The sequence below is a fragment of the Mirounga angustirostris genome, unplaced genomic scaffold (assembly GCF_029215605.1).
Source record: "Mirounga angustirostris isolate CCGP_5_RB_7025 unplaced genomic scaffold, mMirAng1.0.hap1 SCAF_13, whole genome shotgun sequence".
Classification (NCBI taxonomy): Eukaryota; Metazoa; Chordata; class Mammalia; order Carnivora; family Phocidae; genus Mirounga; species Mirounga angustirostris.
The window spans coordinates 16,930,190-16,957,315 of NW_026991721.1; the positions used below are offsets into that span (position 1 = coordinate 16,930,190).

A 27,126-nucleotide genomic window follows, 5' to 3' on the forward strand; every position below is an offset into this window, starting at 1 on the left:
TTTACAGAGAACTCCCAATCAGCTTTCAGAGTCTCACTTTTAAATAAGACTGCTGAAAACATCAGGTATTTGAAGAAGGCTGCCAATATAAAAGAGAGAAAATGAAGGACTGATAAAGGAGTTCAAAGGAAAAGGAGCTAAAGAAAAATAAAAACAAAATCACGCTATCTTCAGAGAGAGAAAGTACTGTATTCTTACAATAAGAATAGGAAGCTATTGGGGCAGCTGGGTAGCTCAGTCAGTTAAGCATCTGCCTTCGGCTCAAGTCATGATCAGAGTCTTGGGATCAAGCCCCACATCAGGCTCCCTGCTCAGCAGGGAGCCTGCTTCTCTCTCTCCCTCTGCCTGCCACTCCCCCTGCTTGTGCTCTCTCACTCTGTCAAATAAATAAAATCTCAAAAAAAAAAAAGAATAAGAAGTTATAAAAAAAAGATTAATTAGAAATCAAGTAAAAGGGGTACCTAGGTGGCTCAGTTGGTTAAGCATCCTACTCTTGATTTCGGCTCATGTCATGACCTCAGGGTCCTGGGATCAAGCCCTGAGCTGTGCTCTGTGCTTAGCAGGGAGTCTACTAGAGGATTTTCTCTCTCCTCTTCCTCTGCCCCTCCCCCACTGGCTCATGCTCGCTCGCTCTCTCAAATAAATAAATAAATAAATCTTAAAAAAAAATCATGAAAATACTTAGAAATTGAAAGTGAACAAAATTTTTAAAATCAAAAGAAGCTTAGAAGATAAAACTGAGAAAATACCTAAGAAACTCAAAAAGATTATTGAAATAAAAAGAGATGATTAGTAGAACAGAAATGATAAGGAAAAGAAGGCTCAATCTAACATATTCATCATTTAGGTAACAGAAGTTCCATAAAGAGAAAAAAGAGAAAACATGGGAAGAATAAAAGATATAAAACATGAAAATTTCTCAGAATGGGACATGAATTTCCAGCTTAAAAAGGCCCAAATCAGTATCCACTGAACAAAAAAACCCACTCAGACCAAGGCACATCATAAAATTTCAAAACACAGAATTTTCCAAGAAGATAAAAATGTCACATAAAAGGATCAGGAATGACTTCCCACTTTTTGAAATTAAAATGGGAAACTTCGAGGGCAATGGAGCCATGCTTTCAAAATTCTGAAGAAAACCCACCTCAATCAGAAGTTTACACTAGTCCAATTATTACTCAAATGTGAAATAGAATAAACACATTTTCTGACATGAAAATTTGTCTCCCAATGGTCCCTTTCTCCAGAAGCTGTTAGAAAAAATAAACCAAAAAAGAGGAAGATGTTAGACCTTGGAAACAAGGAATCCAACAAAGGAGAGAAAAAAAGGGAATTCCCAGAATCATGGTGAACTGAAAATTTAAGATGACCACTGCATAGGAGACCCAGAGAGCAATCAATCCAGACTGGAGCTTAAGATGAATTGCTATAGGAGAAAAGGGAGGGAGGGAGGGAGGGAGAGAGAAGAAAAAGGGAGAGAACAAAAGAGAAAGAGACAAAAGAGAAAGAAAAGAAAGAGGGAGGGAAGTCCTATAGTTTACCTATGCTTGACCATTTACTCTTTTGTTGGAAAACTGAGTAAAAATCAATTAGTGATAGGAACATGGAACACTAAGAGAAAAAAACAAAAGCAGTTATTAACTCTCTGGACAAATAGAAAGTTGTACAAGAAAAAAACACATAATCATGGTTTGCCACTTCATTCAGCTAAAAACAATATTTATTCAGTCCTAATAATGCACACAATAAATATTGCTTTAATGAAAAACGGCGATACAGCCCTACTGGAAAGAAGGGGAGAAATGAATGTGTAAAGAAAGAAGAGAGAACAAGAGACAAACTGCTGACCCAAAGGAAATAAAAAGAGTATGTCTATGATTGAGAAATTAAAAAAAAAAAAAAAAAGCACCCTAAGCATTTGATGGGGAGATAGGAAGATAAATCCCAGAGGAAAGCTACAAGAGTTGCAAGCAGTTGCCCCTTGGGAACAGGCTTCAATTTTAGTTATATGCTTTATTTTACCATTTGAATTTTTGAACCATACACAGGCTAAACTACACAACTTTTAAAAATATAAAATTAAGAAATAGATAAAAAAAGAGAACGAAAAATCAAGAATCAACCTCTAGTTGGAGGAATGGGGAAATTTTTCTATGCTGCAGCTGCAACAAACCCACTTATTAGAAAATTACACCCAAATATTCATTAATTGGGAGGCAGGTAACTACCATAGGATATTAGAAATGAAAACAAACTTCATTATCCTGATGTTACAATACCCAGCAACTATACTTTCCTGGTAACTTCTGCTACTGAATCATTTAAGCAGACATCAAGGGCGAATTAAAGTGGTCCCCCAAAAAGGAGAAAGAGATTACGTGCCAATAAGTGCTAGCTGGGGCAGGTGCCAAGGATGACTGTGCCAAAACATTCGATATGTTCTTAATCAATCTGCTGCCAGATCAAGCTTCCACAAGACTCCAAAAAACTATTCTAGTCACTGCCTCCTACCAGCTGAATGATGTAAGGAAGCAGTCAGGTTTTGGTTCATGAAAGCAAGAGCCATACAACTGCCTCTATAAAAGCAATGGAGGTAAGACTGCATCCAGGGAAAGCGTGTGTGCTAATGCACCCATCACCTCCACTGCAGCGGCCATGTGGGCCTGCGTTACACAGGTGTACGAGTCTCTCTCTATTAGGAAGAAGGCAGGGTGTTCGTGCAAAGGATCTCATTGACACAATCATCTTAGCCACACCCCCAGGCTCGTCCCTTTATATTCCTTACACATCCTCCCCATCTGGATCTGGCTTGTGACCTCGTCTTTTCCATTTTTTGACCATCAGAGTCAGCCAAGTTCTTTGCTTGGGGCCCCAGATCAAGCTCTTTGGATCTTCCTGCATCTCTCCACCCACAGACCTAACTCAGCTTTCTTTATTCCCCGGCTACTGACCATCTGAGACTTTCTAGCTTGTTTCCACAGAACAGTTCAGCTTCAAAGTCTACACAAGGGAAGGTTTGGAATTCACGGCCGTGTACTGGAGCCCTTGTGTAACTGAGATCCGACAAACGTGATACCTCTAAAAACAAAACTTCAAAAAGCTTACATGTATGTACTTAAAATTCAAGCTTAAATTTCTAAATTCCATACATACTTTAGTCCTATCTAGGCAGTGGGAGGAAGAAGGGGAGAATAAGCCTAGAAGGCCTCCTGGGGGCAGGGTAGGCTTTCAAATTCCAGAGAAACATTCCACAACCTGGAAGTTAAAGGGCACGGAGCTGAGTTAAACAGACTGTTAACATGGTATCTCTTCAACTCAGAGCTCTCTTTCACGCATGTGAGCTGGCACTTCTTCAGCCTGCAGAGTGATTTATTGCTTGATGGTGTTTACAGCTGAGTGAAATTTTCAGCTGCTTGTACAACCACAACATTGGTGAGTGGGGGCTGCCGTCTGGCCATCATGGTGCAGCCAGCCCAGAGTACTTCATGGGGCGGAGACAGATGCACTCTGAGCCGGCTCTGGATGCTTTGGACCCAGGCCCGAGGGGTCCAGAAGAGGAACTGGACAGGAGGAGAGGGAGAGCCTTCTCTGGTGGGTGAGTCAGGACACACACAGTGAATCAATCCCACATCAAAGTATGGTCCCTGGAGTGGTGGCACCAACACTTGCTAGAAATGCAAATTCTAGGACCCCACCCGGACCTACTCAATCTGTGACTTGGGGTGGAGTGCCAGCAATCTATGTTTTAACAAGCTTTCCAGGAGATTCTGATGCGTACTAAGTATGCACTCACCTCCCTCAGAACTTATGGGAGCTAGTGGCAAGCTGTGCCACCTTTTACCCACAGCTCTGATTCCTGCTCCTCCCGGGTGAAAAGTGCCCATCAAGTGCTCTGATGCCCACTCCCCGCTACCAATCCCTTGCTAATAAGGCTTGGACGTGAGGCTCCTAGAAGTCCAGCTAAGTATACACTCCAGGTCTTGAGGTCTTGCTCAGAGCTAAGTCGCCCCTCCGGCTAGATTTCACAGGAATAAGCTCTTATTTTTTAACCTCTTTCTTATGCTGGGTACGATAATCCATTTTAAGTCACTTCGCCATTTTCGTCATCAATTTTTGTCAAAGGCCATGGGACCCCTGCTATCTCTCCTTTCTGCTCTAGGTCCAGTATGGTCAACGCAGAAAAGGGAAAAATCTGAGGTCTCTTGATTAGTGTTATCTAGGACAGCAAATTTGAAAAAAATACTATGTAGTGTCCGTCAAAAGGGACTGGATAAATAAAATTATGACATACTGATAAGGTGGGGTACAATCTTTCAAATCACATCGTAAAAACATGACCTGGGAATATATTCTACTCTCCAACATGATTTTAGGCCCATATTATATTGAGTTTTAAAATAACTGCCAGTGAAAGGATATGGTTTTGGCGGCACATATCAGAAACCCAAGATTCACAGTTCTTGGCCTGCTGCATCCCCATAACACACTGAACTCTCACTTGCCTCCGTCTCTGTCCTCCAGATGTGCTCATATTTGGCAGAGAACCAGAGGTAAGGCAAGACGGGGTGTCTGAGGAGCTCCCCCACTCCATAGGCGAGGCCCAGATGTAAGGATGGCAAGACCAGAAATGACACGAACGTTAGAAGTGATACAGGTGTGGAGTACTTGGGGAGATGATAGTTTTGCTGATATCTACAAAAAAGGGAGAAAAATGAAAGCATGGAGAGACCAAAAAGGCAGTGAAAGACAGGCACCCTTGCCATAAGGAACTAAGAAAATTAATCAGTAAAAGCAAACTCATTGTCCCTGCATAAGGAACCTTAACTTGCTGAGAAATTCCTTCCAAAGACAAGAGTCAAAACAAAGGGCCAATCTCTCCAAACCAGACAGATCTGCTACTTTAAAGTTATGCTCAAGAATTATCTTGTCAAACTTTTTCAAGTTTTGAGAGTGTGGCACAACGTGGGTAATGTAACCTCCTCCTACCAGCCAAGAGATAGAAATGCCAAATGTCACTGGTGACACAAACACTTGGTTTTTGCAAGGCCACCCCTTGCTATCTTCAGAATCTACACACACTCAGAGGTCCTCTTTTTTTTTTTTTTTTTTTTACATTAAACCAAGGCAGCAGCATCTGGCAAAACAGGACTCTCTGCTCTGAGCAAGCAGAGTGCGTGGCTGGCTGGAAGCCCTAACAGCGTATCTTTGGAAACACCAGACCATCCCTTGATTTACTGGCCAAGATTCACACCTACTCCTACCTCGGGGTGTCTGATATTGTAAATTTGATGGAATCTAGAGGGGAGACTCCCCTGCAGGTTGGGCTCATAGTAATCACATCTAGAGTAGGTTAAATATTTCCAAAGGGGAGGGGAAAAGTTAACTATAAATAAATCAGCGCTACTCAGACCTCCTGTCAGTTGCCTTCACTGAAGATGCAGAAATGTACAACCCACTGATCTAAATCAGGGCTCTCAGCACCTGAGCTCCTAGAAACGTGGTGAGCACTAAATTAGCCTGAAAAGAACAATTTAAGAAGTTAAAGAAAAAACACAGACTATATTTTCCATTTGCATATCCAGATTTCAGCTTTTTGTACTTACGTTCTTTCCCAAACTGACAGTCCAGCACTTTGACCATTTTGTCCTACATTAAAACACATCTATTTCATAGCTACAAATTTTCATGTACTATTTTCTCCTGGCCCATAGTCTTATGAAAGACAGAGAACCAAAATTCCAACCATTTATTCTTATTAGACTTTTCTTAGAGCTTTAGGTAAAAGTACAGAATAAAGTCCCACTCTTTCCACACCTTCTGGCTGGGTCATGGCCATCCCATCTACATGTATTCTCCTGCAGAGGAACAGGGATGAGTATTCTTCATCTCAAGCTTATGCCATATACTTGGAATAGTGGAAATATTTCAGCCCAGAGGAGGAAGCTCAATGGCTCCTACAAAACTCCAGAAGCAATTCAAGATAATCAGAAGACCTGGGTTCTCACCTGTTTATACAACTTGCCAATTATATGACCTTAGACAAGTCCTTATGCACTAAGCCTCATTATGACCACCTAATAGATGGGAAAGAATCTATCACGTTCCACACCTTCCCAACAGGATTTACGTAAAACACAAAACAAAACAAAACAAAAACCAGTGGATGTCATATCAGCAGGTGGGTGAGTCCTGGGATCCCAATGTTCCTCCCTCCCTCCCTGTCTCCCTGCCTGTCTCCCTCCTTCCCTCCTTTATACATTAAGGCCCTCCTATCTGAATTAAATTATCCTAGATATTATAAGAAATACCAAGATAACTCAGAAATTCCCTTAAGAAGTTTAAAACTCTACAGGGAATTGTGCTTCTATGCATGTTAAGTGATAGGAAAGAAACACAGATAACACACTGGAAGAGTTACAAAGAGGAAAGATTACTTCCTATTTAAGGGGTCCAGGAAAACCTGATGGAGGAAGGGGTATATGAGCAGGTCACTGAAATGTGGATAAAATGTGGACAACTGGAGGTGATGGTGGAGTAAAGCATCTCAGTGAAAGGACGAACAGTCACAAAAGCACAGAGAAGGCAAAGCATGGAGCATACACAGGAAGGACAAGGTTGTGTTGCCAGAACCCCCGAAAGACAAGGGAATGAAACCAGAAAAGCAGGCTGGAGCCATACTGTCAAAGGCCCTGCAGTCAGACTGAGTTTGGACGCCAGCATCACCCTGGCCCACGACCCCCATGTGCCCACACTCCCTACCTGGATAAAATGCCCCATATGCCTCACTCCCCCTAACCGCCTTCAATCTCCAATTAGCATAGTCAGTTCTCCCCACCATCCCTCAAATCGGCCTCCTACTAATTCTCACCTGGACTCCTGAAATAGGCCCCTGCCTCTGTTCTAGTTCTGCTGCAAGTGATCCATTTTCCACACTGATATCTGACTGACCCAAATGCAAACTCACCACATTATGTCCCAGTTTAAATAACACACAGATAACACGCCAACACATTCCGTGACATATGAGGTGTTTTGTGATCGGGGCCCTCCCCAGGCTTTATCTTCTGCCTCTCCCTCATGAGCCTCCTTCAGTCCTGCCACACTCACCTCCATGAAGTTCCTTAAACTTACACGCTATCCAGTCCCTCTGCACCTCTGAATTTGCTATTCCTTCTGCATAGGACCAACATCACCCCTTTCTCTGACTAGGTAACACTTCCTTCTCTTTTAACACTCAGATCATCATTTAGCATTGTGCTGGAAGTACTAGCCAATGCATTTAGATAAAAGAAAATAAAAGGTTCAAGTACTGGAAAAAAGAGGGAGAATTAGCATTTGTACATATGATTGTATATCTAGAAAACACAAGAGAATCAACTTTAAAAAAGTGAAATAATTGTAGAATTCAGTAAAAGAGTAGTTAACAAAATTTATATACAAAAGCCAATAATGTGTCTTTACACCATGGTAACTAGTTAGCAACTATACTATCAGAAAGCATTCCTTTATAGAGCATAAGAAAGGTAAAACATCTAAGAAAAAATTAATCAGGAATTGTGAAAGGCCAATATAAAGAAAACTTTAAAATTCTACTAGAAAGACAAATCTTGCTTCCAGATAGCAAGACCCCTTGCAATTTAAATTCCCCAAAGGCATGGATCTTTGCTGCTTTGTTCACTGATACACTTCAAGTACCAAGAACACTGTTTAGAAGATAGAACGTAGTGGGCACTCAATAACTAACTACTGAAATGCCTAAAACAAACTAAAAATTCAATGTGACTAATAAAATACAAATAGGCTTTATAACTGTACTCCGGGAGAAAATGACAGAGATATCAACCTTCCACTTGAAAAACACACACATAAGACCTTTTACCTGGTAAAAAGCAGATGAACACAAACTCAAGTACTCAGGGTTACTGAAGGCATGGAGAGTCCAAATAACCAAAATGTTACTGGCAGAACTATAAACTGGTAGTCTTTTGAAAGGGCAACTTACTAGTATCTATCAACATTCAAAATATGTGTATTTCTCATCTGAAATTAGTAACATTCAAAATGTGTGGTATTTTTCAGCTGGAATTAATTCTACAGATATATTCCCATACTTATGCAAACATATATGAAAATACATCTTTTGTATTACTACTTGAAAATAGAAAAAAATAAAAGCAATCTAAATTTCTATCAATAATAGATCTGTTCTGTAAGACAGACCTAAACAATGGAATACTTTATAGCCATCCTTAAAACTGAAGGACACCTATAGAGAATGAAGTAAGTCCATGACCTATTCCTATTAAAGTAAAAAAGGCAAGGTACAGAATACTATGTGTAACATGATCTCATCTGTGTTCTAAAATTATATACTTATGCTTATATATGAATAGAAACATTCTGGAAGGTTACCTCCAGTAATGGATTCTAAGGAGGAGATGGACAGAAGCAAACTCCCCTTCAAGCACAATAGAAAGGTGTTTGTTTTTGTTGTGCTGGATTTTACCACAAGTATATATTGACTTCCTCTCAGGACAACCCATTTCAGGAAGCGTCCTGGCCCCTCCCAGCGAGGGTGCCACCTCCCTGCTGTGCCCCCGGCACTCTGGACACCACGTGGCATACTCGCTGACCCCCCAAGTTAGCGGAGAGCTCCTTTGAGGCGAGGGCCTTGGCTGCTTTTTCTGCATGCCCAGCACCTGGTGGGGTGCCTGACACATAGCAAGGGCAGGAGGGCGGGAAGGAGGATCTTACATGAAGATTAACCAGGTGGCCGAATACACACTATTGAGAGAAGGTGGAATCAGGAGACCAGCAGGGCTGGCCAGAAAGACAGCACTGATCTAGAACAAAGAATGGATTCAAATCTGGTTCTCTGACAGGAAAGCCTTGAGGCGTGCGAATGAGGCAGACAGGGACGCTCCAGAGCGGCTAGGAAGCAGAACTGCCAGGCCCAGCGCCGCAGGCACTTTCCGTGAGAAGGAAGGTGTGGCCACTGCCTTGACAATCCCTACCAGGCCACAAGTGCCTTAGGACTCCTTCAAGCAAGGAGGAAGTCCTGAGAGCAGCTTCCGACCACCCCAACTCTCTGCTGGAAACACCCAGGGGCCTCAGCTGGTCTGGAGCAAGTGTGGACTGTGGCCATCCATAATGCCTCTAGATCGATTTTGCTGATTATTTTCCTCCCACGGTGATGGCAGCGTTCATTGAAATCATCTACGTGAAACACTGAGTACAGTCCCTGACAGAGTAAGCACTCAAAATACAAGCTATTATTTTTAAGCTGCTCATAGAATCTTTTCAAGAGTTCTAGGCATTACAACTGCAAAAGTCATCAGGAAGTGTTTGATTTCCACCAAGAGCCAGGCCTCCCCATTTATCTCTGCAATAAATAAGCATACCGTCTTCCTAAGCACATTCAAAACAAACTGGAAGCTGCTGCTTCTGTATTTCTTACTTTTGTTATCATTTCAAAATGGAGCTGACTTTGTCAGCTAGCACACTCTCATCTTAGAAAGCTAGAATTTAAATAAACTTTACACTCAGGACGTCTTTCTCTGTCCCATCTTGACATCTGGACCGTGGCTGACATGGTTAGCACCGGAATTCACTTACCACAGTGGGAGGGTCATTCCATTCTTCATAGGAGAGGGCAGCATATGGATAGATGCGGTCATTGATAATCTGCAGAGTGGCCAGGGCAATGGCTTTAATTGACTGAAAGTACGCTTCCCAGAACCACCGTGCCTGCAAAGGAAACAACGCTGTGTTCAGTGAGCAAGTGAGACACAGTGGAAGAACTAGATGCTCTATCACAGCCAACTCTGGGTCAGGGTAATTCCTTTATTCCCGCAGGGAGGGAGCCTACAGCTAATGCTCCCTGCTGTTCGAGACAGCTGCATCAGAAGTGTGCATTTATCAAATGCAGTCAAAAGAGAGTGGGAGCAAGTAAAATGCACACTGGATTCGATTTGGGTAGAAGAGAAACTATGTCTTGATGAAAATATCAATGTTATACCAGAGCAAGTTACAGTCCTTTTTTTTGCATATACATAAAGTGCACAAATCTTAAGTGTATAACTCACCAAATGTTTAGGTATGTACATACTCTTACAACTACTACCAAAATAAAGATACCAAACATTCCAGCACCCCAGAAGATTCTCTTCTGCTTCCCAGGCACTTTCTCAATCATCCAAGAGTAACCATTCTGATTTCTACTGTGCCTCCTACTGAATTTCATACAAATGGAATCAAAGCAGTATTTACTCTTTTGTGTCTGACTACTTTTGTCAACACTGCTAATGTTTAAGTCAGGTTTTGGTGTCAAAGTTATGCTGGCCTCTTAAAATGAATAGAAAAGTGTTCCTTCTTTTTCTATTCCCTGAGAAATTTTATGCAAGGTTGGCATTACTTCTTTCTTCAAAGATTTAGAAGAATTCACCTAAAAGCCATCTGGGTTAGGTGCTTTTTGGTGTGTGAAGATTTTAAATCATGGATTAATCTTCTTTCATAGACACAGGATTATACATATTTTAATGAGCATGTCGGTTTCGAAAGTATTTTTCAAGGAATGTATTCATTTCATCTAAACTGTTAAATTTATTGGGCTAAATGTGTGCTAACATCTATTCAATGCATGTTAAACATGTAGTAATATACCTCTTTTCATTCCTGATATTGATAATCTACATTCTCTTTGTATTCGCCACGTCTTACCAGAGATTTATCAACTTTCTTAATCTCTTCAAAAACCAATGTTTGGTTTTGTTGATTTTCTTTGTCATACTTTTTTTTTTGCTATCTTGTTCCTTTCTGTTATTTTTATTTCCTTTCTTCTATTTTGGGGGACCTTAATCCACCTTTCATTTGGTTTCTTGAGACTGAAGTTTAGATTACTAATTTTAATCTTTCTTCATTTCTAATATATGCTTAAAGCTACAAATTGGCCTCTATGTACTATTTTAAACATGCCCTACACAATTACATATCATTTTCTTTATAATTTAGGTAAAACAATTAATTTTCTAGAAGTATACTGTTTAATTTCCAAACATTTTGGGATTTTCTATTTATCTTTGTTACTGACTTCTACTCTGATTGCACTATAGTCAGAGACCATGTGTTATTTCAAAACTCTGCCCTTTATTCTTGACTACATTTAAGCTTTTCTCTGTCTTCATCATACAGCAGTTCCACTCTGATGTACCTAGGCGTGGCTCTTTGTATTTATCCCACTGAGGATTGTCGAGCTTCTTCGCTCTGTGGTTTGATGTCTTTCACTGTTTTTAGAAAACTCTCAGCCAGTATTTCTTTGGAATATTGGTTCTGTCACACTCTCTTCTCCTAGGACTCTAAATATACATACAGAAATGTTTTCACCATGCCCCATATGTCTCTTATTCTCTTTTCTGCATTGCCGTCTGGGTATTTTCTACTAATTTTTCTCCTGGCCCAATTATCCTCTATTTTGTGTGTGTGTGTGTGTGTGTGTGTGTGTGTCTAAACCGCTATTAAATCCACATATTGACTTCTCAACTTAGTTCCTGTATTGCTCCGTTACAAAAAAAAATTTTTTTTAAAGATTTTATTTATTTGTCAGAGAGAGAGAGTACAAGCGGGGGAGCGGCAGGCAGAGGGAGAGCAAGAGGGAAAAGCAGGCTCCCTGCTGAGCAAGGAGCCTGACACAGGGCTCAATTCCAGGACCCTTGGGATCATGACCCAAGCCAAAGGCAGATGCTTATAAGACTAAGCCACCCAGGTGCCTCACAAAATTTCTACTTGACTTTTTTAAAAGCAGATTTCACATCTTTGTTGAAATTCTCTTATTTTATTAAGCATAGCTCCTGACTGATAACCCTAATATCTGAATCACCTGTGGGTCTCTTTCTACTATCTGTATTTACTCTTCATTTTGGTCATTTGGTTTCCATTTCTAGCACACCTCTTAATTTTTTACTGGACACCAGACATTCTATATTAAAAACTGCAGAGGTTCTGGATATACCAAATTATCTTCCGCCTAAGAGTATAACATTCTTCCAGAAGACACGAATGCAGTCAGACCACTTTAATCCTATCAGTGGTTGGTTTTAAGTTTTGTTAGGGCCAACTTTTTTCGGCTTTCCCTTACTCTTGCAGTCTGGCCCTTTGGGGCCTTCAGGCAAAGCCTGGGGTACTGACCAGGACCCCTCGACCTTGGCAGGCCCTTGAACACCAACTCCATTTCACCAGCACTATATATGGTTGCTACAATGTTTGCACAGCTTGTTAGGCTCCCAGCTGCTTCATTCTGCAGGGAGTCTTGGAGTCTTGTTCTGATCCCGTGCACCTCAGGAGTTGGCAAACACTTCAAGGGAAGACTGCATGCCCAATTTTTGCTTACTTCCCTGTGGTTCCCATCTTCCTGGGATTTTGTCGTTCAAATCCTGGATACTTTGGGGTAGCCCCAAATTCCAACCTCTCAGCCCTATGGGACTACTGCTTTCCGTTAAGGCTCCAGATGCCCAGACTGTGAATTAGAAAAGCCCTCAGGGAAAAAGCCAGAGGAAACATGCAGCTCAGCATGCTATGCTTCCCTTCTCTCAGGAACCACAGTCCCTTAAGCACCAACTGCACGGATTGCTCTCGAATTCCTCTATACTGCTGCTTTATCTATTTTAATAAGCTTTTATGCTTCTTTTTTCCCCGTGGCTGGAGGGTTACTCTAATACCAGCTACTCTGTCATAGCCCAACACAATCTTTTGAAAGAAGACAGTTTCTTATCCAAGCAGAGTTTGGATTCAGTCCCCAAGAAAGCGAGATCCTGGTCTAGGTGACCTGTCTGTCCAGCTTCATTCAGACCTGTGATTCCACTCAAAATCAGAGGCTATGAGGATTTCTGCAAGGAAGTGAACATGTGAAAATGTAACATGAGAAATTCGAAATATAACCGAAAGAGGTGGAGGAAAAAGATACTTTCGAGTCTACACCTGCCAGCTTTGGTTCTGTTCCCCAGGCAAGTCCTCCATTCATGAGGGAAAGCCTGGGATGCCTGCTGAGGTGTGTGATGACTACTCTCTCCAAGAAGTGTAAGAAAGAGGCAAAGCCTCACAATGAGGATTTCTCCTACTCAAAGAAACTGACCCAGATTTAGCAACCAAGGGCATCTGGCTTATGCAGTCCTGTTGTGTGCCATCTGGGCACGGCCTGGTGGCTGGCTGCCTGCCACTGCTTCTTAGATATACCCTACTCACTCCAATCTCATTCCCGCTTAGTCACGTTGCTGCTGTCCTGCCTGTCATCTAGCCAAAATAGTGACATTTTATGAGACCTGAAAGAATCTATCTTCCCTGTGAAACCTTTACTGATCACCCCAAATACCAACAATCTCTCCTTACCAGGAAATCCCCCAGCACTTATACCCTTTACTTTATAAGTTGTTTCTGCTATATACTGTTCTAGAACGGTTTTCCCGTTATTTCAGATGACCACTTTTCTCTCTCCAACTAGACTGTGAGTTTCATGGATGTGGAAACTGGCTTTTTTAAAATTATTAGCATCCTTGCAGGTGTCAGGATGACCTGCTGCAAATGGACTTTTGCATGCATGATCTCATTTGCTCTTTGAAAACAGCTTGTCGCTTACCTGGGGCAGTTTCATTTTCTATGCAAGGAAACCAAGATACAAAGATGTTAAGTGGCAGGGTCACAACTCAAACCCAGGATCTTTCCCACCTCATTCTAGAATACAAGGAGTACCAACCACACTCCATTTTAGGAAATGGTCCTTCCTTAAGAAACTAAAAAGGTGTGAAAAAGCCACACATAAACACACACATCTTAAACATTTACCCCCTTTTCCACCCACATGGATCCATCATATGTTCTTTTATTTTAAATCATACCAAATTAAGCCGCACTCAAACTTGAGCATTCCAAAGCTTTATGTTCACAGTCCGGCACAATGGAGACAGCAGCCTTTCGGATTTAGAGGAAACAATGACTGGTAACAAATCCACCTAGCATACCAGCCAAAGGCACAACTGGACGACAATGCTTCCACTTTAAGATGTCTCAAATCATCTCGTCCTGCCCACCAAATTGCAATTCACTCAGAAAGGAAGCAAGCTTCGCCAATAATCGGAGCTCAAGTATCTCCACCTGAGGATAAGTGAACTTCTCAGGCTTAATTATTTCTGCAGGACCTCGGTAACACCTTGTAGTATTTAGAAGGCATCGTAATTTATGGCCCCTCCAGGATTCAGTATCAGCCACTCGTTGGCAGAAAGGAAGGAGTTTTCAGCTATGCTGTCAATGCACAAAAGCACCGCTGTTCCTATCCAATAAGCAAATGCGTATTATGTTTTGATTTCCTTTTTCCCCCTAAAACATGGGCCACATTTATCACTTCCTGAGAAGTTAAATGAGGGCGTCTTCAGCAGCTATGCAAATTCGTCAGTCACTTACGTTGTGGAAGCTGCACAGCTGAAGAGGTAAGTCACAGACTCATTGGTCATACCAACATAATCTTGAACAAAGCATCTAACCTTTCTTCATTAAACATATGCCACCATAATTTTATAAAACATGCAGATTTCAAAGCATAAGAACCACAAAGTTCCTAACACTTTCAATCGTGAGAATTATAAAGCTCCTAAAGATCAGGAATTGGGCCAACTTAAAGCTATCATAAGCAAATAAGTATCTCAAATTAAAATTGCTACCTCAGTTTATACATCAGTTAAAAGTCATTAATTTCCTGGGTTTTCAGTAACATAAAGCCAAACAGGATGAGCAGTAACAAGTATTTAAAGAAAGCCAGTGCAGTATTGTAGAAAGGCTATGTGCATCTTGCACAATTCAAATTACGTAGCCTCTGTGTTTAGTCAATCTGCAAGCTGGAGAGCATATCACCTCTCTCATGAGGCTGCAAAGATTCAATGAGGTTTATAAAGCTCCTCACTCAGTACCAGTGCAGCATAGACAATCCGAAAGTGTTAGCTCTGTCCTCAATACTTATATCCACTCTGTCCCCTTAGGGTCTTTGTCACTTACATTAGAATACATTCAACACTGCTTTGGGGTAAGAATGGAGGGAGGGGAAGAGGAGAGACAGAATGGGACCCCAAAGTTGCACCCCATTCATCTCAATTCTTGAAAACAGTACAGAAATCCAACCGGTAAGAGAACAGAGTTAGAAATAATACAAACATATCAAATGGGAGTGACAGAACTTTGTCCTGAAAAGTACGAGAACCAATAACATGTCCCTTCTAGCTTAATCTCCAAGCTTCCAAGGAAGAGGACAGTACTTCTCCAGAAACCGGGAGAGTAGGCACCATCTGGTTTTGCTCACCACGGACTCCCAGCCTTTGGCACAGTGCCCATCAGAGAGGAGGCAGTCAAGACCCTTGTTGAAAGAGCGAACCCACCTAACAGCACTCCCTCAAAGGCACAAGGCAGGACAGGCACCACAGGCATCTCATGGAAATTTCCAAATCTTCTAAGTACCAACCCATCTTTTAATAATAATGATCACATCTTGTATACAGAGTTTTAAAAGGTGTGAGATGGGGGAAATGGCTTTGAGAAGAAGAAGACAAATCTATTCCTAGGGGGAAGCAAGGCAGAAATAGGACCAAGAGTGTTCCTCACATTATGTTTAGTACAGACTAGGTATAGACCATGAAGGAGATAAATAGTTTCTAAAACTACACTAGGTAAGTTTGCTACCTAAGAGTGGTCAGGATATCTAATAGCGCAAAATTCATATATAAGAATGCCAACTACCCCAGAGTCGTCCAAGAGCATCTTCATCCCCAAAGAACAATGATGGCTCTCCGAGGCCCTCGCAGCAACCAGCCAACTTTGCCCTGCCCTTCTCGTCAGAACCTCCTGAATGTGATCTGCATCAATGGCCTCATTTTAGCCTATTAAAGGAGTTTCGTTATGAAACCCCCCCGCCACACACACACACACAGAGCAAACAATAAACCAGGTAGTTATGCTTCTGTCCTGAATTCCAAGTGCTAATGCTGTCCAACCACCTGACAATAACATGTACCCGTGGATCAGTACTTGCTCGAATACTGCTCTATTTCCCTGCCCCCAACCCACCGGTTGGTCAAACAAAAAGCATCTGCTTCTGCTCCAGAGAACATGGACCCCACCATAACAATGACAAAAAGCTACCAGATAACCCATTAACATCACAACCGTCTTAGGCCCATCAGAGAGCTGTGGTCATGAGGCAATCAGGGGAGCCCGAAGTTCAAAGGGTGACAAGCTCCTCTGGGAGCAATGGGACAGCTTTGGAAGATCACAGAAGGCAGAGGTGCTGCAGTAAAGACAGCCAAAGAAAACAACTAAAAACGAATTCTTAAAACTGAGTGTGGGCTAGCAGGATCATCTGGAAGCTCTAGACACGAGGGAAGTCTGCATTCCCTTGCAAGCTCTTTTCTCCTGGATGTTCTTAGAAAGACTGGGGCAGGGAAGGAAATCAAAGAGAGGCCCCCTCAGCGGCACACAGGTACACTCTGCCCATTTCTTGGACATTTTTTCATCTAAAGCAAAGCCTTCAACTGCTGGGAGAGAAGCAGGAAACCCTCCCATCCTCGAGATGCAGACACAGAAGTACCAGCTGTGGGACAGGGGTGGAAAGGCAGCCCGCCACTGGGGGCGGGGGACAAACCCTCCCAGCTCTCCTCAGACCACCCCGGAGGGAGCGGGCAAAGCAAAAGCCCCTGCCCTTACGAGAGGGGCAGGAAACTCTCTCCGACCCAAGCCCCCTCGCAGTAAAGAAGAGAACAGAGCTGCCATGGGGAGAAGCAGAACCTGAGAAGCCCCACCTCCAACAGCCCGGCAAACAGGCCTGCCCAGACTGACACTGGACCACGGGAAGGGAGAATCCCACTGTCCCCACCAAGAACCCGGCACCACGTGCAGCAGTGGTAGTCCACCGCTGGGGCAAAGGCCTCCTGTGTGGCACAGGCAGGGCAGGGCCTGCTGGAAGCAGGGGGTGAGGCGGAACTCTAAGGAACCCCTTTGTACCCTGGCCCCACACAGAGCACAAGGCAGCAGCTGAAGTCCGAGGTGTGCTGAAGGTGAACTAGGCAAGAGAAAATCCAAACCCGGCCTGTTACACATTAGGCCAGTCAGCCTTGTGCCCATTTATGCACGTGACATTTACTTTACGGTGGTTTTTCTATAAAGAATGTCTATCATTCAATCAAAATTTTCCAGAAACAAAAAAAATAAGTGAAAACAATCCATTGTCATAATATAAAGCTGTCAACAGAACCAAACCAAAAATGACCGAGCTGTTGGAACTATTAGAAAGGGACTTGAAAATAACTGTAATTAATGTGTTAAAGAATCTTTGGTGAAGAAGGTAGACAACTTGCATTAACAGATGGGAATATTCAATAGAGAGATGGAAACTATAAGAAAATAACCAAATGATATGCCGGAAATAAAAATGTAGTATCATAAATGAAGAATTCCTTCATAAATGAAGAATTCAACTGGCTTATCAGCACACTAGAAATAGCAGGAGAAAGAAATAGTGAACTTGAAATAGAAAATTATCCAAACTGGGGTGCCTGGGTGGCTCAGTTGGTTAAGCAACTGCCTTCCGCTCAGGTCATGATCCTGGAGTCCCTGGATCGAGTCCCGCATCGGGCTCCCTGCTCAGCAGGGAGTCTGCTTCTCCCTCTGACCCTCCCCCCTCTCATGTGCTCTCTCTCTCTCATTCTCTCTCTCTCTCAAATAAATAAATAAAATCTTTTTAAAAATAAATAAATAAATAAAAGATACCAAGGCTGTGTCTTAAAAAAAAAAAAAAAAGAAAATTATCCAAACTGAAATACACAGAAGGAAAAGAGTGAAAGAAAAGAGAGATCCAAGAATTATGGGAAGGCATCGAATGTTCCGACATGCCTGTAACTGGAGTCCCAGAAGACGGGGTGGAAAACAAGTCAACAGGTATATTTAAAGAAATAATGGCTAAGAATCTCCCAAAATTAATGAAAAACAACAAAACACCAACTCAAGCAGCTCAGAGAACCAAGACATTAAATAAAGCATTCACCTTCTCCCTCAACAAGTTAAAGGAACAACCTTACCATTAAAGATGTCGAGGCACTTCTGCGTCTGAGCACCAGGGAGATTTGGGAAATTTCCCCTTAACATACGAGCATCGATGGAACCATTTATTTCAGGTGCAGGGCTGGAAGATATTTCCACACCTCAGGGATTAATCTCTCAAAGCCGTGTCTGAAGATGAATCTGAAAACTTCCGAAGGGATTCCAAGTCTTTCCAAACACACGTACCAAAGCTCATTATGTCCTTCTCATCTGTTCACTCTGACAAAATGGGTTTCCCAAACCTGCTGTGCAGCACGCTCAGGGTTATAGTGGTTCTCTCCCTCACTGCCTTTCTGGAAAGGGGAGAGTGCCAGAGCAGGGGGCCTGATGCCCTTGCTGGACAACCTCATCAAATCCTGGCGGCAGCGGAGACCCTCAGGTCATCTCTACCTGACAGCCATAAAAACTCAGTGGTGATGTCAAATTATAATCCAAGCATCCTAATTTCTAGTTGAGAATTACTGCAAGCTTGCTGGGTTTGTTTTTTCTTTGGCTCACTCCATTCTTCTAACCGTAAGAGTTACATGAAAAAAAATATCAACCAAACCGCTCAGAGGCTCTTCTCATGGACTGAAGCCTTTTCTAGAGCAGAGGAAGGTCATAAACATGTAATACACCTTTATGCCCAAGAATTCAACAAACCATAATAAATAGAATTTACTTTCTTTAAAATAAAAAGGGATTTCTGAAGCAAAAAAGGTTAATATACCTACGATTTATCAGCATCCATTTTTTCCTGTGCTTAAAATATTTATTTTGTTAATTTCATTGCATTTAGACTACCTTACAACAGAAAACACGAGAGTGCTTTTTTTCACTCCCTTGATCCTGAGCTACTTTATTTGCCCTCTTCAGATGCATCCTCCGCCTGAAAGTCTGATCCTCTGGGGCACTTTTCCACCAACCAGCTATAAGCTTCCCTGTCCCATCATTTCAGTTACCTGCACACGGCACTGTCACACTCACTGGAATTTTACACAAAATCACACACCTCTGCAGCAGAGGCCAATGTGTAGTTTTTTGGCAGGTGTCCATCTTTTTTGTTTGTTTGTTTCATTACCATGCAAAGTGGTAACTGCTTTTAAAAAAAAAACAAAAAACAAAAAACTTAATTCTGAAATAATGTGAGGCTTCGAGAAACAATGGTGGTTCAGAGGGTTCCCGAACATCCCTCACCTAGCTTACCCCCATATCACCGTGGTGCAATGATCAAAACTAAGAAGTTCACATGTAGGTAATTCCATTCACTAAACTACAGACTTTTTCTTTTCAGATTTCCCCAGTTCTCCCCTAAGGTCCTTTTCCCGTTCCAGGATATAGTCCAGGGGACTGCACTGCCTTTAGTTGTCGTATCTCCCTAGTCTCTCCCAACCTGAGACAGTTTCTCAGTCTTTCCTGGTCTTTTACAACCTGAACGCTTTTGAATAGTACTGGGCAGGCATTTTGCAGAATGTCCCTCATTCTGGGTTGGTCTGATGTTTTCTAATCACCAAGACTGAGGTTATGGATTTTGGGATACTCCGGAGGTGATATGCCCTTCTCTCATCATTATCAGGGGACTTATGCTATCAACATGACATATTACGGGGAAGTAAACCCCGATCACCTGGTTGGGGAGGGGGCTCTGCTGGCTTCCCCACTGTATAGTTACCATCTCATTCCATATTCTATTGGTTAGGAGCAAGTCACTACGTTTAGACTGTCTTCCCAAGGAGGATAATTAAGCTCCACCTCCTAGAGGAAGATGTATCAAAGAATTTTTAGTATTCTTTGAAAAAATTAAAAAGTGTAAAACTGTATTCACCCAGTAATACTTTTTTTTTTTTAAACCTAGTTTACAGACATACGGTGTGGCATTCTATTACAATCCTTAAACCTATGGGGATTTGTGGCTTGTGGAAATATTAAAGCATTTTCTTCCCCATTAATAATTTCACTAAATAAAACAATTGACATTTGCCTTAAATGTTAAGTGGATGCCTAATCATATATCTTACTTATTTAAAACAGAAAAGCACATAGCAACTTTTTATTAAAAAGCTCAGAGATGAAATCTCCTGAGCCCTCAAATATTTCTAAATTTCAATTGCTTCTAGTCTCATATTTAACTTTACTCTGATGTGCACACAGAATTACTGCTCAAAAATAAAGCACCTAATCTGATCATGTAAAAAAATGAAACAAAGAAAACTAACAGAAGTGATTAATAAGAAAAAAGAAAAAAGAAAGGAATTTGAAAAGTAATCCAAGAGCTTTCCATAGATTGGCTACTAAGGAAAGTCTAGAGAATCAGCTAAAAACCTATCAGAGCTAGTGAAGAAGTTCACTAAAGTAATGGGCTACAAAATAATTTTTTAAATAAACAAATAAAACAAAATCCCAAACTGTTAAATCTCAGCAATACTCAGCGAGATTTTACGCACATGAGCTCGTGGCAGGGCCCTTCCCATTACCCCAACTTCTCACAGTACAGATGATACCCAGTCCTCGTGACAGACAATAAATGCCTCCCCAACATCCATTACCTTCCTCATTTTTACTAACAAAACAAACTTAAAATACTAAATAGTCCAGCCTTTTTTGCAGCAATGCAAAAAAACATGCACTTTCCTAAATAAAAAGATAAAGCCCCACTACAACAAGCCTTCTGGTTTTTTCCCTTTGCTCTCTCTCTTCTGCTTACCTGGAATGCAAACATGGCTGGCTGGGATTGAAGTAGATGTATCGTAACTGAAAAGAAAAAGCCAGCATGCTGAAGGTGACAGAGCAGAAATATAGAAAGAAACCTGCTATCCTGATGGCATCGATGAATCCCTATACCTGCCATGGATGACCAACTTCTGGGTTTCTTTTAATGTGAGACATGTAAACCCTGATTTCCTTAAGCAACTGTTAGTGGAGGGGTGCCTGGGTGGCTCAGTCATTAAGCATCTGCCTTCGGCTCAGGTCATGATCCCAGGGTCCTGGGATCGAGCCCCGCATCGGGCTCCCTGCTCAGCGGGGAGCTTGCTTCTCCCTCTCCCACTCCCCCTGCTTGTGTTCCCTCTCTCGCTGTGTCTCTCTCTGTCAAATAAATAAATAAAATCTTAAAAAAAAAAAAAAAGCAATTGTTAGTGGAGTTTTCTTTTATATTCATCTAAATATCCTCCTGATACTGTCCTCTTATGTGAAGACCATAATATGGATTTCATTACTTTAAATACAAAAGCAGTAAGTATTTGCAATAATTATTTGATAGGATTTTATATCTAGAAAAATCAAGACAATCAACTAGAAATCTGCGAAGTAATTACAAAATCCAGGAAGGTCAATAATTATGAAATAAACATAATAAAATCAATAGTTTGATTCCACCTCTAGTTAGGTTATAGAAGATCACAAAAGATCACCACCTATACCACAACAAGAAAACAGTTGACAAAGTAAAAATTTGAATTTTCATTAGAGCCAAATCATTTGTATTCTATGACCTTGTTAAATTCACCTACTAGTACAGTGGTTTGTAGATTACTTTGGCTTTTCTGAGTATACAACCACATCATTTCCAAACGAAGACATGTTAACTTCTTCTTTTCCAATTTTTATGCCTTTTATTTATTTTCCTTTTGCACTGCCTAGGATCTTCAGTACAATATTGAATGCAAATCGTAAGAGTGAGCATCCTTGACATGACCCCAACTGTAGGGGAAAGCATCCAATATTTAACCAGTAAGTAACATGTTATGTTAGATGTAGATTTTTCATAAATATCTTTATCAAATTGCAGAATTTCCTTTCTATTCCTCATTTAGCTGAGAGTTTTTCTCAAGCATGGTTGTTGAATTTTATCTAATGATTTTTTTTCTATATTTAGAAGATGATCAGATGGGTTTTCTCCTTTGTTTTGTTACTGTGGTAATTTACATTAAGTTTTTCAGTGCGAAACCAACTTTATATTCCTGATCTCACTTAGTCATGATATAGTATCCCTTTTTTATATACTACCAGATTCAATTTTACCATTTTGTTTAGGATTTGTGCATCTATGTGAATATGGGATAGCTGCCTGACACCAATAATTATAAGATGCACCATTATTTTATATAACACTAAGAAAGAAAAAGCTCTCAATTAAGATATGGCACAATACCAAAATGATATCAATTATAATACAATCTTGACATCGGAGATTTTAAAATGTGAAAAATATGGGACTATGGCAATTAAATATGGCATATACTGTTTCACTTGACCCTCCCAACAATCCTATAATTAACATATCTCCAGTTTACAGACAAGAAGACAAGGTTCAGAAAGATTAACGTTAACTTGTCTGTGGTCACAAAGCTTTTAACTGACAGATTCAGAACTCAAAACCACTTTGTCTAACTCTGAAGTCTGTGTTCTTTTCATCATGGTACTATCGAAACCACAGACTGCCTCAAAGGATAAATCCAGAACTGCAGCTAGGCTTTGAATCAGGTTGGCTTTAACCTGTTAAGGCTTTTCTCCAATATAGGTTTCTCTGAACGTCATTAACGAAACAGAACATGATTCTCAATCACCAAGGCAGTATCATTAATAATACCACATGTTCAAATTAAGTGAGAGAGGCCTTGTATATTTAAGAATGACTAAATGATTCCAAAGTGGATGAAAGCAATAGGTCTCCCAGGGAAACCAGGGATTGTGCTGTGTAATTAGTGACATATCAGCTGGAGGATGGCCCACAACTTAGGGCTCTTTTCTGTAGCACCAACTTTAATAAACGTAGTAAAAAGAGTACTAGAGTGGAACAGATCTGATTCTAATTTGGGCTTCTGCCATTAAATGGTAAATAAATGCTGACAAGCCATTTAACTTTCCAGATCTCGATTTTCACACTTTACAATCGAGACAGGATCACATGATGCTTAAGGGCTTTTCCACATTTGATATTCAGAGAGATGGAAATTCTAAAAAAGAATTGAAAAGAAATGCTGGACAATCATTCAAAAGTCCTGTACCAGAAATGAAGAATGTCTATGACAGGATCATCAGTATGGGATGGACAGGGCTGAGGAAAGGATCTCTGAGCTTGAGGATATGACAAAAAAACAAAAACAAAAACCCAGAACAGAATATCCAAGGACTACGCGACAACCATAAAGGGTGTAACATATACACAACATAAATACCAGAGGAAAAAAGAAAGGAAGAGAAGCAATACTTAAAGCAATAATGACCAATTTCTCCCCAAATCAATGTCAGACACCAAAGCACAGATTCAGGAAGCTCAGAAAACACCAAGTAGGATAAACACCAAAAACACTGCACCTGTTCATATCATACTAAAACTTCAGAAAATCAAATATTAGAAAAATCCTGGAAGAAGAGAGAAAAAAAAGAAACACTTTGCCTCTAGAGGAACACAGGGAACAATTACATCCAACTTCTCCTGAGAAATATTCAAAGTGAGAAAACCCCACGGAGCTAAAATTCTATACTCAGAAAGATTATCCTTCAAAAGTGGTTTTGAAAAATAAAAAATTTCTCGGGGCACCTGGGTGGCTCAGTCGTTAAGCGTCTGCCTTCGGCTCAGGTCATGATCCCAGGGTCCTGGGATCAAGCCCCGCATCGGGCTCCCTGCTAGGCGGGAAGCCTGCTTCTCCCTCTCCCTCCCCCCCGCTTGTGTTCCCTCTCTCGCTGTGTCTCTCTCTGTCAAATAAATAAATAAATAAAATCTTTAAAAAAAAAAAGAAAAAGAAAAAGAAAAAATTTCTCCAACAAAAACTGAGGGAATTTACTGCCCATAGTCCTGCCTTGCAAGAAATGTTAAAAGAAGTTCTTCAGAGAGAAGGAAAATGATACAGGTCAGAAGTGCAGATCTACATAATGAAAGGAAGAGAATCAGAGAAGAAATAAGTGAAGGTGATATAAAAACTTTTGTTTCTTATTCTTAATTCATCTAACAATTTGTTCAAAATAATGATATCAACAAATGTATTCCATTACATATACTTATGTATAAACAAAATGACAGCAATGATACAAGGGACAAGTGGAAGGAATTAAAATTATATTGTTAATACCAGGCACAGTCTCCTTGACTTAAGGTAGTTTGACTTAGATTTTACAATGGTGTGAAAGCAACAGACATTCAGGAGAAACTGTCCTTTGAATTTTGAGTTTGGATCTTTTCCCAGGTTAGCAATGTGTGATTTGATCCTCTCTAGCGATGCTGGGCAGCAGGGAGCCCAGCTCCCAGTCAGCCATGTGATCATGAGGGTAAACAACCAATACACTTACAACCATTCTGTTTTTCACTTTCACTACAGGATTCAATAAATTACATGAAATACTCAACACTTTAACATAAAATAGGCTTCATGTTATGTGATGCTGCCCCACTGGAGGCTAATGCTCTGAGCACATTTAAGATAGGCCAGGCTAAACTATGATGTTCAGTAACTTAAGTATATTAAATGCATTTTCAACTTACGATACTTTGAACTTACCGGGGGCTTACAGGACATATCCCCCATTGTAAGTCAAGGAAGATCTGTACTTTCACTATCTATGAGGCAGTAAAGCGTTAAATGAAAGTGACCCTGGATTTGATGTAAATGTATAGTGCAATCTTGAGGGTAACCACTAAAAATGTTTAAAAAAATAAGTGCAACTGATATGTTAAGAAAGTAGAAAAAATGCAATCATGTTAAAACCACAAAAGACTTTATATAAAGAGTGTGGAAGTCTGGGGTTCCTGGATGGCTCAGTCAGTTAAGTGGCCAACTTTGATTTCAGCTCAGGTCATGATCACAGGATCCTGGGATCAAGCCTTAAATCGGGCTCCATGCTCAGCAGGGAGTCTGCTTGAAGCTTCTTTCTCTCCCTCTCCCTCTGCCTCTGCCCCCTGCTCATGCACTCTCCCTCTCTCTCTCTCAAATAAGTAAATCTTTTTTTTTTTTTAAGTGTGGATGGGGTGCCTGGGTGGCTCAGTCAGTTAAGCATCTGACTTCAGTTCAGGTCATGATCTCAGGATCCTGGGATAGAACCCCACATCTGGCTCCCTGCTCACTGGGGAGCCTGCTTCTCCCTCTCCCTCTGCTGCTCCCCCTGCTTGTGCTCTTGCTCATGCTCTCTAATAAATAAATATTTTTAAAAAGAAATTTTTTAAATAAAAATTTAAAAAGTGTGGAAGTCAGAAACAGGAACAAGGAACAAGGGCAACAAATAGAAAATAGTAATAAATATGGTAATATGAATCCAATTATATATCAACATTCACTTTAAATGTTAATGGTCTAAATATTAACAATTAAAAGACAGATTGTCAGAGTAGATCAAAAATAAAACCCAACTGTTTATGTCTACAAGAAAGCCACTTTATTTTTATTTTTATTTTTTTTAAAGATTTTATTCATTTGAGAGAGAGAATGAGAGAGAGGGAGCACATGAGAGGGGGGAGGGCCAGAGGGAGAAGCAGACTGCCTGCCGAGCAGGGAGCCGGATGCGGGACTTGATCCAGGGACTCCAGGATCATGACCTGAGCCAAAGGCAGTCGCTTAACCAACTGAGCCACCCAGGTGCCCAAGAAAGCCACTTTAAATATAAAGACACATAAACGGGGCACCTGGGTGACTCAGTCAGTTAAGCGTCTGACTCTTGACTTTGGCTCAGGTAATGATCTCCAGGTCTTGGGATCGAGGCCCATGTCGCGCTGTACGCACTGGGCATGGAGCCTGCTTAAGATTCTCTCTCTCTGCCTCTCCCTTTGCCCCTCCCCTCTGCTTGTGTGCACCCTCTCTCTCTCTCAAAAAAAATAATAAATAATAAATAATAAAAAGAAATAAAGACACATAAAAGTAGAAGGACAGAGAAAAATACACCATGCTAACACTAATCCAAAGACAGTGGGAATAGTTGTATTAATTTCAGAGAGAGTAGAATTCAGAGAACATAAAGAAGGCATTGCATAATGATAAAGGGGTCATTACTCCAAGAATACAACAATCCCTCCTTAATGTATATGCACCCAACAAAAGATCACCAAAATATGTGAGGCAAAAACTGACAGAACTTCACGGAGAAACAGATGAATCCACTATTATAGTTGGAAACTTTAACACCCTCTAACAGAAATGGACAGATGCAGAAGACAGAAAATCAGTAAGGACACAGCAGAACTTAACAGCACCATGTAATGACATCTGAAGACTATTTTCTCCAACGATAGCAGACTACATATTCTTCCCAAGCTCACATGGAACATTCACCTGGACAGACCACATTCTTGGCCATAAAATACCTTAACAAATTTAAAAGAATAAGTCAGCTCTTATATCACAATGGAGTTAAATTAGAAATAGTTACATGGTGGATACATGCCATTACACATTTGTCAAAACCCACAGAATGTACAGCACCAAGAGTGAACCCTAATGCAAACTACTGACTTTCAGTGATAACGAAGTATCAATATAGGCTCAACCATAACAGACAGACCACTGTGGGGCAGAATGCCCATATGGGGGAGCTTGCGCATCTCTCTACATCCTGCTCGATTTTCCCGTAAACCTAAAACTGCTCTAAAAAATAAAATTTATTAATAAAAAAAAAAATCTTTCCAGGTTCCTCTCCTCTTTGAAACTACACAAGGCTGTTCTTTTCTAATTCATCTGACAATGTTTACACAAAAGTCAGCATCGATTCTCTGCCCCATTGTTATTTCATTGAGGGAAAAACCTTATCTTCCCAGTTAGACTAAAAACTCTTTGATGGTGGGCCCACAATATGAGCAAAATTTACTAGCCCTCATCTACGGGCAAGCATTCAAGAAATCAGCCCATAAATCCTACAGACTTAGGACGGTAGGTTTCTGTGGGCTCTCATAGCTTCTTTACACTGGTATCCTGCAGGAGGGCCCAAGTATCTTGGACAACTGGGACAGATTAAGGACACAGAATGCCATTCACCATGTCACAACTCCTTTTTCCCAACAGCAGCGACAAAGCAGGATTAGGCTTGACTTAAACA

The 27,126-nt window shown here is 41.0% G+C and overlaps 1 protein-coding gene across 3 annotated transcripts in view; it reads right to left on the reverse strand.

Moving 5' to 3' along the window:
- Positions 1 to 27,126, reverse strand: part of EXT2 (exostosin glycosyltransferase 2) — a 133,561-nt gene that overhangs the window by 54,230 nt on the left and 52,205 nt on the right. For 2 of the 3 annotated variants that reach the window (XM_045893863.3, XM_045893862.3), the window contains one exon: positions 9,619 to 9,750. The exons of the other annotated variant lie outside the window; for it this stretch is intronic. In XM_045893863.3, the coding sequence (XP_045749819.1) occupies positions 9,619 to 9,750 (132 nt within the window). The remainder of the gene's footprint in view (positions 1 to 9,618; positions 9,751 to 27,126) is intronic. 3 annotated transcript variants of the gene reach the window in all.